The 17,922-nt window shown below is 48.8% G+C and overlaps 1 protein-coding gene across 15 annotated transcripts in view; it reads right to left on the reverse strand.

The window, feature by feature from the left end:
- Ccdc57 (coiled-coil domain containing 57) overlaps positions 1 to 16,971 on the reverse strand; it is a 93,267-nt gene extending 76,296 nt beyond the window's left edge. For 4 of the 15 annotated variants that reach the window (XR_010045277.1, XM_063242380.1, XM_063242377.1 and 1 more), the window contains exons 1-2: positions 15,189 to 16,967; positions 1,252 to 1,660 (exon numbers count right to left, since the gene is read on the reverse strand). Coding sequence is in view for 9 of the 15 variants with exons in the window: in XM_063242380.1 (XP_063098450.1) it covers positions 1,252 to 1,660; positions 15,189 to 15,366 (587 nt within the window). In the remaining 6 variants the exon portion in view is untranslated. The other 11 variants (XR_010045279.1, XR_010045278.1, XR_010045280.1 and 8 more) reach the window with 7 other exon arrangements.
- Positions 16,972 to 17,922: the final 951 nt, after the last annotated feature.

Raw genomic sequence — 17,922 nt, forward strand, 5'->3', positions numbered from 1 at the left:
CATAGATTCAGACTACAGGCCTTAATCCTGCAAGGTCAATCAAGGATCTAGCTGTTTCTGTACCTCGGTTGCTGTGAACTCAGACCATCATTCGAACCAGCCAGTTGCTTAGGACATAGGGGATGGGAGTCTTGGCACTTATTGGCTTGTGAGAAAGGCAGTCTGGCGTCTCTCTTCTGCGTGGTTTACAGGAAGATCAAACTAGCTTCTTGATGTGCTCTTCCCAGACCTGACATGGGCTTTGCTGACTCACAGGAACAGTGGACTGGCTTCTCTCTCCCTGAGCCCTGCCTGGTTTTGAGGGCTTTTTTTGAGACACTATCTCGCCATGTAGCCCAGACTCTGAATTCACTATGTAGCCCAGGTTTACCTCAAACCCATGTCGATCCTCCTGCCTTGACCTGCCAAGTGCTGGGATTTTTGGGTGTGTACCACCACGCCCAGCCTGACAGATACGTTGCTGCAGGGACCTTGGAAGCTACCTGTGGGTTCTCAACAGGAGACAGTGGTGCCACACCCACCCATGCTGCTCCGCTTCCTCGCACCTGCCCACCACAGGAAGTCCCTGTGAGCAGGAATCCCAGGATGCATCCCACCAAGCAGGCACAACTCAGCACGGGGATGGCCAGAAGCAAGCTCTGGGAAGCTCTGGAATTTGCTTGGATCCTTGACCATTTACCCCTGTCATTTTGGGGTGGAGGGTAGTGGTGGTAGTTGGAGTTGAAGCCAGGGTCTTTACACTGAGCTATATCCTCAACCCTTTTTTTTATTTTTGAGTTAGGGTACAAGTCACTAAATTGGGCAGATTGCTCTCAAACCTGTGATTCTCCTGCCTCAGTCTCCCAGAGTACTGGGATTCTAGAGGCCCTGCCAAGACAACCCTACAGATGGCCATGGTAGGTTCCTAAATCAGCTTGCCTGAAGTCAGCCTACTTAGCTTTGAAATTCATATATATTCTACACTAAGCTAACCAGCACAGTTTATCAAGTAACACATACCTGTAACTAGTGAAACAAATTCTACGTATTTAAATGAACCTTGAAAAGTGTCCATCTTGGGAACAGGCATCCAGAGCCTGCCTGTGTCTGCATGCACGCTGGCACGCTGAGACTGTGCACCCAGCAGCCGGGAGGCTGGGGCTCACAGTGGAGACACAGTGCAGTGTGTGTGTGGCTGGCACCTGGGCCACTGGCTGGAGCAGGAGACAGTGGGGCCCCAGTACCTGTGGCAATTACAGTGGCAGGTCTCACCTGTGGATGCGGTCCAGCTCCAGACGATGCTCTTGTGACCTGAGCTGAAGCTGCTCCTGCAGCTCCTCCACACGCCTGGCCTCTCTGGCGAGATCCTGTTTTAGCTTGGCCACCTCTATCTTGAGCTCGCTCACCTCTGCCTGCCTGGCCTCCTCCTGCCCTCTGGCCCGGGCGAACACAGCATCGTAGTGCTCTAGCTCATGGTCCCGCTCCTCCAGCACCTGTAGGTTGTAGATGAAGTCCTCCTGAAGGCGCTTCAATTTCCCCTGTGCCTCCTTCAGCTGCTGCTGAGTGTCCTCCAGAGCCGCCTCCTGTAGCCGGCTGCGCTGGGCCTGCAGCACACGCCACTCCTCCTCCTTGCGCATCAGCAGCTCACTCAGGGCCTGCTCGGAGCTCAGCATGGCGGCAGCTGCAGCAGAGGAAAGGGGTGTGCATACTGTCGGTTACTCCGCCTTTCTTACCCAGTGCCCACTTCAGACTTTAGCCATGGCTACGAGACAGGACACAGCTCTGGGTCCAGTTGTGCGGTCATACCACGGTTCTGAAAGGGGGAGGAGCGCCGGGCCTGGACCTCAAGGGCTTGCTTGGGCCACTCCATCCTAACCTCACCCTATAGCAAGGAGCAGAGACAGGCAGGGGGAAACAGTTTGCACACTGACAAGAGCAGCTTCCTGAGCATGGTGGAGAGCAGATACTGGGAAGTAGGAAGAACATGTTCGAGTGGGAAGGGAAGGAAAAAGGCGAAAAAAACAATAGGAAGAGTAAGTGTCTACAATCCGTGCCAGAACAGAACTCCAGAGATCCGGCCATGGAGGGACTCAGGCTGCTTGTTCACCTGCCCTCTTGGTAAGCATCCGCAAAGCGGGCCAGGAGGAGAACAGAGCTCCAGAGATGCGGCCGTGGAAGGACTCAGGCAGCTTATTCACCTGCCCTCTTGGTAAGCACCTACAGCTTGGGCCTGGAAGAGAACCATTACCTGTGAGCCTACTGCCATGCGGGCTGAAAATCAAGCACCCTTCTCCCGCCTGCCTCCTCCTCTCTTAGCTACTGGGGATAGATGTTTCAGCATCTCTTGGGAGGATGACCATATGCAGTATAGCAAATATGGAGGATTTCCTTCTATCTTCTGTTTCAAGGCATAGGTTGTTTTCACTGTTTTGTTATGTTTCTCTTGCTCTATTCAGTATTCTCAATTGGTTTCATAATGTTCTATTTTTGGTTTGATTTTAAAATATGTAATTGACTGGACAACTATTGTTAAGTTAAAGAGATATACCATAGTACTTATCACTACTATCCCAGTATCCTACTGTGAAATCCTGTACCAATTTCACTGCATTGTCTCGATTGGCTTTGTTCTGTCTTGTGCAGTTGCATTTTTACTACTTTCAAAATTAAAAAAAAAATAAAAAGAAATACATGTTAAGACTCATGCATGTGTAGAATCTATAAACAGTTTATGAGAACTGATCTTATGACAACTGATGAAATGAACAGATACTTTGAAGAAAAAGAGACACTAAAACACCCAATGCTGATCCTGGAGTGTCATAACGTGAAACCCAGCAATAGTGTTATTCTTTGTTCAGAGTGATATTAGCCTGCTTGGGTTTATTCAATGCCAACATAATTGAAGATATGGGTAACTGCATATATATGTAAGTGTATAGGATTGATAACCATATTTCTAAGTTTTTGTTGGATAGTTGTAGAACTGGTTGCAATCTCACTGTTTGAATCTCCACTTTATATGCTCCACTTTAGTATCTTGAATAACTATTTGTAAGAAGACAGTCTGCAATCATCAACTAGTGATTTCTTACTGATTTTGTCTTTGAAATTATGTATTATTTCTACCTGTTTTCTGTTTTGTTTAGTCTTTTTTTAAATTCAGTTTTAAAAAGACACTACAGTACCCAGTGCTGTTCAGAGTGTCATGATATGAAGTCCAGCAATACTATTATTCTTTGTTCAGAATGATTTTAACCTGCTTTAGTTTGTTTAATCTAAACATAAATGAAGATATGGATAACTGCATGTATGTTTAAGTGTATAGGATTGACAACCATGTTATTAAGTTTTTGTTGGACAGCTGAACAGAATTTTTTGCAGTCTCTCTGTTTGAATTCCCACTTTACATGTTCCATTTTTGTACCTTGAACAACTATTTGTAAAACGACAACGTCAACTAGTGATTTCTTACTGTTTATTTTTTTCTCTGAATATATGTACTATTTCTACCTATTTCCTGTTTTGTTTAGTCTTTCTTTAAATAAAAATTAAAAAAAAAAAAAGAATAGGAGGAAAACAGTGGAAACAAAGCCTTTACAAATCCTTGGAAGAAAGGATGAAGGGACAGAGGGGAATGGGGAAAAAAAAGAAGAATCAAGACATTTTATCATGGTACGAATTCCCTGATGAATGTGGTCAACACATATAACAGATTTGTACTAATAAGAAATATAAAATAAAAAAAAATAGTTTCCTGGAGTGCATACATTTAAACTGAGAAAATGAGGCAGCTAAGCAACTGAGCTGGGGCTGGAACCACGTGGCTCTGAGAACGAGCACCTCATCACCCTGGAGCTCTGCTACAGAGCTGGAACTCAGGCTCCTGAAAGATTCCTGGGAGATTCCCCCACCTTTTACTTCCTACCCAGCAGGGACTGATATTTTGGTAAGACAATAACATGCAAGAAATGAACTTTAAAAAACAAAGATACATTAACAGGGAATCCTTGTTTCTTTTTGAGACAAGGTCTCCCTAAGCTAGCCCAGCCAGCTGCAGGCTCAGAATCTGCCTGGCTTTGATTCTCAGGGCACTGGGTCTACAGACCTGCACCTTCACACTCAATAAAATTCAACTTTTTAATTATTAGATTCAACAACATAAAACTGCCTTATCATCTTGCTAACAGATGTCTAAAGACTTCTTACTCTCATCTCTGTACAGCTGAGAATTCATCATAGCAGGCAGGGCCTGGCCACAACTACACTCCAGAGCCTGCTTCTAGTCGGGGCACACTAGGACTTCCACTTGTTCTGGTTAGGCCCCATCCGCATCCTGCATGGCTTTGACATGCAGAAGCAGTCATTTTGGACTCCCTAGCTTGCCTCAAGCCCGCTGAACCGCAGCACCACAGCCAGGGTAGGCAGGCAGGGGCACGAGAGCTGCTGCCAGCTTTTGGAAGCTCTACCCCCAGCACTTTACCATGAGTGCCAGGCACAAACGTGAGGAGGGCATCTGGCAGTGATGGTTTTATCCAAAGAATGCGCTGCATCTGAATCTCCAGAAGCTGGCCTTCTTTATGCAGTAAAAACACTGCCTCCCACACCTGAGAGCTTGTCCCCTTCTGCTTCCAACACCCCTAGCTGAACCTCCCTGCCCCAGAACATTTCACAACTGATTCTTGTCTGTGTAGGACTCCATTCTGGCTCATCCAGACCTGTGTTGCCATTAAATTATCTACTTCCTGCTTTAGGATTTGGTAAACCCAGATAGGGAGGAAGCCTGAGCTACAGGGTGACTTTTTGTGAAGGTGCTGGGACTGGCAGGGGCCGTGGTGCCTCCAGTGACTCCAGCTTGGCATCGTGTTGCTGGGGCAACTTCAGAGCCAGGGCCTGGGTGGCAGCTTTGATCGGGACAGCTCAGCCACTGTGGGTCCCACATCAGTGCACCAAACCCTGAGGCAAGAAGTGGGCAAATTTCTGCAGACACTTTTGGGTGACCTGGAATGGAATCCCACAGCAAGCAAGGGCCACCTGGGAAATGGTCTGGGCCAGAGAGCAGTTCATTCAGGGATGTCAGGAAGTGGAAGGGGACGGGATTCTTTCTTACGTGATGTATCCAAAACTAAACCACACCTTCAGGCCACACACACAGAACAATCCATGAGTTCTTGGCAGCCAGAAAAAAGCAGCTGTCCACACTACTTCCAGGGCCTGGAAGCCAAGACCCTGTTCCATCCCAGGACATTTTGTTTTATTTATTTATTGTTTTGTTTTGTTTTCTGGTTTTTAAGACAAGATCTCACTGTGTAGTGCAGGCTGGCCTTGAACTATTACAGCCCCAGCTGGCCTCAAACTCACAGCAACCCTCCTGCCTCAGCCTTCCCACTACAGGCATGCAGCACTATACACCACACCCTTTTTTTTTTTTTTTTTTTTATCGGTACCAGGGATCAAACTCATGACCGCCTATGCTGCTGAGCTAAATCCCCAGCCCCTTGGACATTAAAACGGGTCAGATAGCTTTTGAAAGCCCCATTTAATTAATGGTGAAGAAATGGATTGCTGTTACACTCCACCTGGCCAGGGCTGCCACAGAGTTCAGGATTTCTATCTTGTCTGTGGGCAGTGTCCAGACTGAACAGGAAGCAAGCCTAGCAGCAGGCAAGTTGTGCCGTGTACCATGCTGCCACTCAGCCAGCCTGCACAATGGCGTGACAAGAAGTAGACACTATGATGGGTACCTGGGGTGGGTGTGAAACAAATTTCAATACTTGGTGTCTTCGTTACTTTTCTCACTGAGAAAAAATACCTGCACCAAACTTAAAGGAGGAAAGGTTTATTTAGCTCACAGTTTGTAGAGCTTTCAGTTAAAATAGGCTGGCTCCAAGACAGGAGTACACAGCAGAGGGGCAACAGTTCATAGTGACAAAAGACAGCAATAGCAAGCCAGGGAAAGAGGAGACCAGCCTCCTTCTGTCCCTTATATTGTATCTAGTCTACCAGGATTGGGGTGGTGCCCATCCAATCAGTGGACTGAGCCAGCAGTCACCCATCCTTAATCCCAGCACCCTCAATCCCAGCTCTGCACTATGAATCAATCACTCTAGATTTAGCTACTTCTGAAAAAACCCTGATGCATGAGGCTTTGGGGGGACATCTAGACACAAACCATAACACTTGGACATGAAGATTGTACATGGGTTTTAGGGTCTGCACTCAGGGATAAACAGAAACTATAATGAAGGAACACAGCCCCAAAGGTTCTTCAGAGAATAAGGACAGTACAGTTGGTTTTGACAGTACTTATTTGATAACCTGTGGACTATGCAAGCCATTAGTATCAGACAGCCTTGAGTATTAGATGCTGTTGAGCTTCCCGAATAGGAAGCTTCAGAGGTGACAGAAGGTAGAGCCCTGGTCTGATAAGGACGCTCAGACTAGGTATAAAGCAACCACTTGCAGGCTCTGTTCAGGGCATCTTCTATTCTGCAAGGGCTAATTTAATGAGTGTTTTTTTGTGTTCTTACATTTGTGTTTTTCAGAAAAGTTAATAATTAGCAAATGGTGTAAGTTTTATAATAAAAAATCAACAAAAATGAGCTATACAGTCAAAACTATTACTGTAATATCATGGTAACAGAACAAGAAAAATTAAGTAAGAATTGTCAGTGGTCTGATCCAGCATTTGGAGAATCCCAAAATACCCCACCAGGCCTAATGAGGCAACATGAGGATTCTACAGGAGGAAACTGGGTATCCCCTGTACGGTGGGAACACATAGTTTGCACAGCAGTGCTTAGGACACCAAGTCAAAGAGGAAGCACATGTGGAAGACACCAAGGACCAGGATGGGATGGCTGGAACAGGTGTGGAGGCCAGCAGGTGACCTCAGAGAGCTGCTGGGGAGTCAAATGCAAAGTAACAAGGCTTTCCTCTTTTGGGAGGAAGGAGTGAGCCAGTACCTCAAGCAGCAGTGTCTTCTCAGCACTGGTGTTCAGAGCTGACGGACTTTCTTAGAAGAGCATGAATCACTAGAGCAGGGCTTGGCAGATTTTTCTGTGGAGAGCCAGGCAGTAACTATTGGGACTCTGAGCCAGCAGTATAGTTTATGTCGCAACTACTCCACCCTCAGTGAGAGCAGCCATGGAGCAGACAGGACTGGGCTGCCAAGGGCTGGCCTGCAGCCCCGCCTGGGGAGCTGTCAGCATCGTGTGACAGGCACAACAGGAAGCTACTCACAGTTAGTCCTAGCGAGGCCTCAATCCTGCAGAGGTCTGGAGTTCCCGCTAGACTCCCCTGTGTGCACACAGGGGACTGCATGATCTCTAAGAGCTTCTGGTCTAGGGCCAGGGATTTAGCTCAGCAGCATAAGCGCCTGCCTGGCAAGTGCCAGGTTGGGAGTTTGATCCTCAGTATAAATAAATAAATAAATAAATAAATAAATAAATAAATGGTAAAAGAGCTTCTGATCTGGGGAAGGATAGCACATAACGTCAGCATAATGAGTTTGAGGCCAACCTGAACCATATAGCAAGACCCTGCTTCAATTCAAATTTTTAAAAAAGGGGGGTGGGCATGGCTTACCTGGGCACCTCTGCACACAAAAAGGCTGGCTATGCAGTGAAGTTCCAGGGCACAGTAAGTCCATGCACACTGGCCAAGAGGCCAGGAAGGGACTACAGGCCCCAGCCAGAAGGTGCTGGCCAGCAAATCACAGTCTCTCAAGACACTAGGGCTCCTCAGACATCCACTGCTCTCACTGAAGCTAGGTCCAGCTCCACTGCCCACCATGCCCTGGCAGCCTTCTGGCCTGGTCTTTCAGAGCTGCCATTTCTCCAGCCTTTACTGGGTTCACTCCACACCTCCACCTTCTACTTCCCTTGGCCTATTCAATGGCACAGCCATCTGCCAAACTAGACTTTTTTCTTTCCTGAGGCAAGGTCTGGCTATGCCATTTGGGTTGACCTTGAACTCACTATTGAGCTTACATTGGCCTCAAACTCATGGCAATCCTCCTGCCTCAGCTCCCAAGTGCTGGGATTATAGGTATTTGTTGCCATGTCCTGGTCTTGACTCCTCGCTGGCTCTTGGCCTCTATGCCCACACCACCATATTGTTATAAGAAACCCCCCTGAACCTCTGCACACACTCACTCTTTCACGGCTGCCAAAGGAATCTTTGCTTTTTTGAGACAGGATCTTTCTATATAGTTTAGGTTAGCCTTGAATTCACAGCCATCCTCCTACTTGAGCCTCCCAAGAGCTAGGATTACAGGTATGCACCACCAAAAATCCACCACACCCAGTCAGGAATCTTTTTTAAAAACTCAGGCTTCCTGTTACACTGGGAACACCTGGCCCACACTAGCACAAACACTCAGAGCCTGGAGATGCAATGTGTACCCTGCAGTCTGTGCTCCTTCCAACCTGCATGGCAGTGCTTCCTATCACCCAGTGCTAAACTAATTTCACCCCAGAAAAGCCTTCCTTACTGGCATCCTAACTGGAAACCTTCCAGACTGGCATTGTGTGTACACCTTTGTACATGGTTGTTGAGTTCTGTCTAGCACAGTTCTGGTGGCAGAGATGTTCCCACAGACAGCAAATGTGCACATCTGTGCACACTCACAGGGCAAAGGTGCTAAACTGCACGTGAGAAATGAATTTACCAGTCTGGACCCCCCAGAAAACTGGACTCCAGAGGCAGCAGAAGCGAGGCTTTGATCCATGCTCTCACCAGACTGGTGCCCATACATACAGGCACGACAGAGCTGAGAAGCTGTGTGCTCTTACTCCTAACTTGTGGGAGCCCCTCTCCCCATCTCCCATGGCCCTGGATTGGGGTTCCCATTCTATCCCAAGCAACCTATCTCGGCCCACACCCATGATTCCCCATCCCTTTCCCACTTGGTCTCTTGCTCTCGCTGCTTCCTTTTTTGTAGTTATTTATGGCCTTTTGGCTCCTCAGGACCAGAATTCAGGAAAACCTATCCAGCAATTGCCTCTTAAATGAGAACCTCCTCTCTGGTGTGAGTCTTTTTGCAGCCTGCGTGCCCTGTCTGCTATCTGACCCAGCTAACTCTGTAAATAAGGAACAGTTTACTTTGGCTCATGTTTTAGAAGCTTCAGTCTGTGCCTGAGTGGCTGGCTCTGGGCAGAAGTCCCGGGGTCCGGCAGGGGAGAGCTTCGAACGGCTGGGAAGCAGAGAGCAGGAAGTGCTAGGAAGGAAGATCTACCACAGGTCTCCCCCGAGCTTTGGAGTGGGCCCACCTGCTAATACCGAGCTGGCTGTGCCGCCCCTGTGCAATCACCTTCCCGAGTTCTGCCCTCAAGCGCATGAGGCTCGGGGACACCCCAGGTCTAAATGACCACACAGATCTTCGGGGTCCCTGAGCCCTTGTGACAGTTTTATGTCCTACATCTTCTCTGAGGATGCCCGAGGTGCTATGTCTGTGGCAGGCTCCCCACCCCCAAGCTCAGCCCTTCTATTCACTGCTCACAGTCAAGCAAGGGAGTGACTCTTCTGAAGTACAAACCTAATCATGTATTACAGGTCTGTTTAACAGCTGCCTGTGGCTCATGGCTATTCTCAAAGCAAACTCCAGCCTTCTTAGAAAAGCACACAGAGGCTCCTCTGGACCTCTGCCAGCCCTCAGCAGCTCCAGGCCTTCAGATTTTTGTCCTGGACACGTACTATTCTCCCAAACATGTCTTTGTTCTCCTGTCAGGGAGCTTCCTTCTCCTCAGGTCTTCTGATTACAGCACCCCAGGCACCAGGCACTTAATGCCTTCCTCCCCAGTCCCCATGTGGGCCTGGGCAGAGGGGGTCCCTGTGCCTTCAGCTTTCTGGAAGGAAACAGGTGTTCTCCTAGGGTTCTGGATCCCATGCAGAGGAGCGGCTCAACAAATTCATGGCAAATGACACAGCCCATCAACCATCAAGAGAAAGATGCATCCCCAGCCAGCTACACTGCTGCCTTGCACTCCACATGCTAAAGGCAGGAGCCCAGGTGTGCTGCCTGTTTCTTTTTTTTGCTTGTTTGTTTCAAATAATACTTTATATGTAATTTTATATTTATATATAGTTATATCAAAACTGATAGTACATAGTATAACTGGAAGAGAGAACTAAACTTAAGAGGATATGCTGAAAGGATGGAGTTTGTGAACACGATAAATAAAAGTCTCCCCCAACTCCCATCAACAAAACAAAAACAAAAACCAAGTTGTAATGTACGTGGAAAATTGTGCACAGCAGATTTTTTTTTAATATAAAAAGTAGATTCAGGAGCACATCCAATTATAAATAAATGATTGTTAGGAAAATCACATAAAACAATGGAATACATAAAAGTGTCAAGAGCAATCGTCAGGGTGCGAAATTCCTTGGTGGCTAGATGCCCATGGCAAGCAGAAATTATCCTGGCAGCATCGCTAAGAGATCAATGTCCATAGAAGATTCTCCAGGGGTACAAGCAGCATGGGCAGGTGGAGGATTTGAATTTCATATCCTGATTCATAGTTTTCACAATTCCATGTGCAATTTCAGACTCTAAAAGGAGTGTGGGGGTCACAGGCTGCCACCTTGCCGTGCATGCAATAGTCCCAGCAGCCCCCAGCACTCGGATTCTCCCAGGTTCAAACACCAACAGGGAAGTTAGAGGCAAACCTGTTAGGTTAGGAAAGCACGCATAAATCTCTGGGCTTCGAAAGATGGAAATGACACTATAAAAGCCACGATTTCTCACACATGGAAAACCGCAGGCCCAAACAGACTTCAAGGCAGTAGAGGCCCCACCTGAAAAACATTCCCCATTAGCAAATAACACCCTGACAACCTCAACCTGGACGCCACTTGCAGTTTGAAGATGCCATGGGGTGTGATGCTGCCAGGGTGAACAGTGTGGTGGGCCACGTGCAGCTGCTTCAAAACTCATGAAACCCTACAGAGCTTGGCAGTGGGGCAGGGTGGTGGGCATCAATGGTTCATAGCAGGAGTGGGAGGAAGTGCAGAGGCTGGCACTCCCGGGAGGGAAAGGATTAGGGTCAAGGCTATGCAGCTGATGACAGGACCAGAGGCTGCCTGAGCTGGGAGGATCTCCCAGGACCAAGCACCTCTTAACTGCTGGCACCATGCTTGTGGAGGCTGTTAGACTCCAGGCAATGTGTGTTATGGCTTGGAAGAAAGACTGCATTTTGTTGCTGTCCCGAGACTTTGCCTGAGACTGAGACTAAGCACAGCATACTAATTAACGTGGCAGAAGACATTTCAAAGCAGTCTAATGCTGAGGTGGTGGCATGGCTACTGTTGGGGGCAGTTAGCCAGATTAATGTTATCAATCATGAACAAAAAGCCCAGCAGAATGATTTAAAATGTGAATCTGGTCAGAAAGGAAGGTCCAGTAAAGCTGTGGACTGTGAAGATACAGCAAAGGGGGTCTCGATGGCTGAGAAGAAACAGGAGAACAGAAAAGGTATAGGGGCATTACAAGCAGCAAGTCTCTAACTTGTTGCAGCCTCAAAATTACAAAAGTAAAAGACTTTGAGAAGAAAGCCACTGAGTACCATGTTCCAGGGGCATTGGCTTCACCATGTTCCAGAGTGATTGCAGCATAAAGAAGTTGTTCCTCAGAACTGGATTCAGAGTGCCCAGCAATCCAGGCACTCGACCCCTACAGCCAAGAAAGAAGGAAGCCTGGCTACTGCTCGAGCTGGCAGCAGATTTTCAAATCATGCACATGACACTAGTTTTAGGTACATGAAGAATGGAAGAGTTGTGGGGTCAGGAGGGCTTACATACAGATTTCAGAAGGTCTGGGAGGCCAGGCAATGTGTGCCCAAGAGGGCAATGTGTGAAGCTCTGAGTGTGAAGTCAAAGGTGCAATGAAGATCCTAGAAATTTGGAGAAGCCAGGAAGATGGATCCTCTAAGAACTGCAAAGAGGGAGCAGAGTAGAACCAAGAGAGAAGCCATGGGAGCTACAACCACCAGAAGTGCCTTTAGGGCAGAGTCATCCAAGCCCTTTGGAGTTTAAATCTTGCCACAGATTGCTTCAGGAACTACAGGAACTACATGGAACTACAGGACTTAATGTTTGACTTTCTGGACTTTTGGGCTTGGTTTGGTCCCATTTCTTTGTATCCCCTTTTGTAACTTTTAGAATGGAAATGTCTATCTTATGCCACTGAATTTTGGAAGTGTTTAACTTTCTTTTCATTTATACAGGGCTCACAGCTAAGAGTTTGCCTTAAATCTCAGAGGAGACTTGGGGCTTGGACTCTCAGCAATGCTGAAACAATAGGATTTTGGTAACTCTTTGAGATGGACTAAATGCCTTTTTTTTTTTCTAAATACCTTTTGCATAAAAGAATATACATGAGACTCTGGGCAGGGGGCAGGGGCAGAATGTTACAGCTTTTGTCTAGATGTCTACTCATGTGGGCTCATGTCTACTCATTTAGGTCTCATGTGGGTGTCAGGGGGTGAACTTTTTATGAGGTGACTGAATCTAGAGCTTGTGACTGATATGTAGTGCAATGCTGGGATTAAGTTTTACGGGATTAAGAGTGGATGATTACTGGATCAAGAGTGGGTGATTACTGATCAGTCCACTGACTGGATTGGCATCACCCTAATCCCAGCAGTCTGGATAAAATAAAAGAGGTAAAAAGAGTTTTTTTTCCCCCTTTACTGCTCTTGTTGCTTTTGCTGTCTTCTGCCACCATGAATTACTGACCCTCTGCCATATGCCACCCTGACTTGGAGCCACTGAGCCACTCTACAAACTGAGAGCTAAACAAACCTTTCCTCCTTAAAGTAAAAAAAAAAAAAAAAAAAAAGTGAATAAAAAATTGAAGGGAGGTTCTTTCTCAAAGTAGACTTCCAACTAATAAACATAGGAATGACAGAAATAGAAAAACCACTTGGCAAATACCACAATGATAATTATTTTAGGTCTAAAAATCTGCCAGAAGTAGAGAGGAATAAACACATTTCTATAATCAGGTACCTCCTGACACTCTGGGCTCCATTAGAGCAGCATAAGTGCTATCCTCTGCCAGCGCAGGTTCAGTGAAAAGAACCTCAAGGAAAGATGCAGCAATAATAATGGAAAAGGTGGCTCCTCAGCCTGATACATCAGAAGCATCGAGCTTCTAAAAGGGGAAAATGTCAGAAGAGGGGCTAAGGATGTAGCTCAGTAGCAGAGCACTTGCCTAGCAGGTCTGAGGTCCTGAGTTTAATCCCAGCACTGAAAAACAAACAGAAAATGCTTCAGGGTAGTTAATTAAACCATGGAGTGACTGGATAACCTGTAGTTTCCCACAAGAATGGATTTTTTTTTGAGACAAGGTCTCACAATGTAGTTCAGGTTAGCCTTGAATTCACCATTTAGTCTAGGCTGGCCTGAAACTCATAGTGATCCTCCTGCCTCAGCCTCCTGAGTGCTAGGATTACAGGCATGTGCCACCATACCCAGCAGAAATGGAAATTTCTTCAATGTGAATTTCTCAGGGTCAGAAAGAATTATAATACACAGCTCCAGTGTCTCAAGTCAAGAGGTAAAAATGTTTCCAGATTCTGATAAATTGCAAGTTTAGGAGCAGCTTTGCCTTGTCTTTATAGAGGGAGTGGCCCTACATGGGATTCTGGGATGCAGATGGAAGAACACGGACCTCCTGCCTTCCCAGAACCAGCCCCAGGTCAGTGCCATCCCCATCCCTTAGAGGAACTGCTCCTTCCAACCTCCATCCTCCTCCTGGAGGCCCCTCAGGCACCTAGGCAGGAAGTCTCAAGACAACCGCTTCCTGCTGTTCTGCCAGGAGCTCCCACCCTTCTCCCCCACTAGCAGCAGCAATCAGATCTACTCTAAATCTGATTCAGCTCTGAAACAAAGACACCTGTAAACTGGATCCCATACTCTGTCTGAAAAGCAAAATAGTGCACTTTAGTAACTCATGATTTCTTTCTTTCCCTGAGCAATGTAATGAGCAAAACATGAAATTAAGTGAAAAAAAAAATATCAAGAACTACATATGTGGGGCTGGAGGTTTAGCTCAGCGCCATAAGTGCCTGCCTTGCAAGCAGGCAGTCATGAGTTCGATCCCCGGTACCGATAAAAAGGAAAATGACAAAACAAACAAACAAACACAAAACAACAACAACAAAAAACTACATATGTTCCAGGTATAAAGCACACCTGTAATCCCAGCACTCAGGAGGTGAGGGCAGGAGGGTGGCTTTGAGTTCAAGGCCAGCCTGGGCTATATAACAAGACTCTGCCTCAAAAAACCAAAAGTTTAAATAAGAAAGAAGCTAAAATTAATGACAGAAAGGATGGCTACAAGCAGAATATTTACAGTCTCACAGTATCTTCCCAAAAACTATTTATTCCTTACAGCGGGGAAACTAGACATTTTATGATAGTTGGCAGATTGTCACCTAAGCCATCAAGTTATTGTCACCAGCAGTAGACAAATTGGCATCGTGTATCTTTTAGGAAGCACGAAAGACACTATTTCCTTTTGGAAGTTGTGTTGTCAAAAATGCGTAACTTGAAATTAGTCATGGGAAACCACCAGGCAAATTCCAACTACGTCATAAAAGTCAAAGAGGAAATGAGTTGCTAGTCTAGGCTGAGAATAACACATAAAAGCCAGGAGTGGTGGTGCATGCCTGTAACTCCAGCTACTCGGGTGGCTGAGGCAGGAGGATCACAACTTCGAGACTAGTCAGCCTTGGCAACCTGCCTCAACACAAAGTGAAAAGGGCAGGGGCCATAGCTGAGTGGTGGAGCAGTTGCCTAGCGAGGCCCTCGGTGCAATCTCGGGGCTGGGGTGGGGTAGGATATGCGCAACACACTACATTTCAGTAAATCCTGCACAGTGGATCACGGTATTCTGGTGCGGGTTTCCTCGTTTGGATAAATTGCAGCTATGTAAGGAGCTAACACTTTGGGGGCAAGAGAAAAGGCACCCGGAACTTCGCAGCTCGCCGTGGGCCGGCAAACATCAGCAGCATGCTTTGAGCCGCTCCGCGCCACTCACCGCTCCCACGTCCGGGGCAGCCCCGCGCAGGTCGGCACGGCCCAAGTCCCCGACAGCGACAGGTGTCTGACAGGGCCCAGCGACCCGGGGAACTCGAAGGTCCCGTCGCGCGCCCGCGCCTCCCTGGATTTCCAGCCTAGCTGCTTCCGGGGGGCCTCGTTACCATAGCGATGCGGGTCCGTCAGCACTGGTCCGGTTGTGCTCTGCCCGAAGCTCAGGTCCCGCCGGCCGGAAACTGGAGCCCCGACGCCAGGTTCCGACCTCTGCTCACCACACTTCTTGCTCGCCGCCAAGGCAAAAGGGACACGGAGAAAGGGCCTAGCCGGGCACGTGACCTCCATGATCCGAGGGCGCCTCCGCACCCCCCCCCCACCGCGTCTTCACCTGTTTGGGGCAACCGAAGGCAGAGCTCTGCCACGCGAGACGCCCCTCGCTGCTCCCCAGGGCGTCGCTCTCAAGCGCTGATCTGAGCCCGGTGACCCAGAGCTCAGGAGTGGAGCGCCTGGCATCCTGGTTGTATTTGGGAAGTGGGTGCCCCGGCTGCATATGGGGGTCAAGGGGAGCCTCAGACTGCAGAAGCCTGCATAGCTGGGACGGGTTAGAGGGTGGTGCTGCATGGAGGCCCTCAGGAGGTGAGGGTGGGAGAAGCTATGGCAGGAAACCCTTCCCCGGATCCAGCCCGGTGCTTCTAGGTGTGTGTCACCCAGGGCCTCGGAGTGCTTGGGGCTTGGCCTGCAGGCTGAGAGTACCAGAGGAAGGGGCGGGTGCTTAGGGTTCTGGAGAAAGGGGCCTGGAGAAAGTGCCCAGACAGCCCCGCCAACACCACCACCAATGGTGGGCTCCTTCCTCCCAGGTCACCTGCCTTCGAAGGTCGTCTGTTCCTCTTAACCTGGCCACAGCTGGGTAGAGGCCAGTGTCGGCCTACATGTCTCAACCTCCTGTGTGGGAACCTGGGAATCCCTCCAAAGGGCAGTCTCAGGGCTTCATTCCCCTCCCCCCCCAATTTGTACTTACATCCCATGGTCCCACCAGTCCCATGTTAGCCTCTCCTCCTCACTGTCTGTCTTGGCTCCCTGCTGCTGTTTGCCTGGACCCAGCCTTCCTTGTTTGGCTAGCCTCTGCCTTCTCTGTGTCAACCTCTCCTGTAGTTCTTGTAGATGAGCAGGCAGAGCCCCCAGGAAGTCAGCTCCTCCAACCTTATCTCCAGTGCAAGGCCCTGCAGGTATTGAACAGCCCAGGACGCAGCACCGGGGCCAGATGTGCCCACCAAGATGCCCACAGCCCCACCTCAGCTTCTGTCCCAGTCACACCTGTCCCTGTCACACCTGTGAGTGTGGCAGGGGGAGTCTGTCCCTTCAACAGCCACAAAAATGGTGAGGGGCTGTTGAGGAGGGGCAGCCTGGGCTTGGTGCTGACAGCAGGAGCACCAGCTAGACCACCTTGGGGGAGCTGGGGCTTGCTGGGTCTGTATCTTGGATCCCTGGGCCTCAGTTCCCTCATCTGTAGAGTGGGAATTATAAGAACCCATGCAGTAAGGACTGAATTGTGTTCTCCCACTATTCATGTATGGAAGCCCTAGCTACCAGTGGAAGCATATTTGGAGCTGAGCCTTGAAGGGAGCAATTACAGTTAAACGAGGTCATAAGTGTGAGGCCCCATCTGTCTAGGACCAGTGTCCTCGTGACACCAGGCACACACATAGAAAAGCCATGTGAAGATACGAGAAGGGGCTGCCTGCAAGCTGAAGAGTGAGGCCCCGGAGCAGTCAGCCGCGCAGGTCCTGGTCTTGTATGTCCCGCCTCAGACCAGAGAAGAGAAGTGTGGGTTGAGCCCCAGTTAGCGGCATTTGGTTATGGTATGCTTGGAACTGGGGGCCAGGAGACGTCACATCATAGTGGCCATGGTCATTCTTGCAGCCAACGCATGTGCCCTGGTGCCCTGGGGACAGAAACACAGAGGTACTGGCTGGGTCCAGAAGCTGTAGTGCCCTATAGCCTGAGTTCTAATCAAAGTGTCCTCTGCTGGGGTTGGCCTGGCCCAGAGTAAGACCACACCTCCCTGAGCGCCTCCCATTAGGCACTCCTGGAAACTTAAGATCCCCTCCAACACCAACTGAACAATGCTGTCCAGAGGTGCCACATCCCTGCCCTGTGACACCAGTTTGGGCAGCAACTGACCCTATTACCTTGACATCCAGCCTAAGGGGGCCACTCTGAGCCTGCCACACCTCCATACCTCCGTCCTTCGCCTAGCACTAACTGGGCACTGCTCTGCATACCACTGGCCAGGAGCGGGCCATGGAAGGCCAGCACCAGGAGGGCTCATAGATGGAAGACTACTTGGGTTAGGCCCCTAAGCTGCCGTGAAAGAATTACTCGAGCTACGCTTGAACAACAGGAATTTGCTCTTCTGCTGTTTTGCAGGTATCAAGGTGCTGGCCAGGGAGGACCCTCCTCACCTCCCCAAGCCTCTGCTCCTCTCTTTTGAGGCCAGCACATGGCTTCTTCACATTTATTCTCAGGATGCCAGTCACATTGGGCCCACCTTGTGCCCATGTGACCTCATCTAAACTAATTTTATCTGCAGTAGCCAACTAATTATATCAGGCTGTTCTGAAGCACAGGGGTCCAAGACATGAGTCAGTGCTTTGGAGGTCCTGTGTGCAACCCACCACCAGCTGTTTCCCCTGGGCCTGTGCTGGGCTCCCAGGGTCCCCCTTATCAGAGGCAGAACAGCACAGGCTGAGGGACCCCGACGATGGGGTGCCTAAGCATAGCTGGCCAGAAGAAGAGGAGTGTCCTGGATGGGGTGGGCAGTTCTGGCACCAGTGTCCTGTCTGGCCCAGAGAACATGGCAGCACATATTTGAGAGGCAGATACCTCAGTTCCAGCGTAGAA

The sequence above is a fragment of the Cavia porcellus genome, unplaced genomic scaffold (assembly GCF_034190915.1).
Source record: "Cavia porcellus strain 051 isolate PalLab524CR breed Dunkin Hartley unplaced genomic scaffold, mCavPor4.1 scaffold_32, whole genome shotgun sequence".
Classification (NCBI taxonomy): domain Eukaryota; kingdom Metazoa; phylum Chordata; class Mammalia; order Rodentia; family Caviidae; genus Cavia; species Cavia porcellus.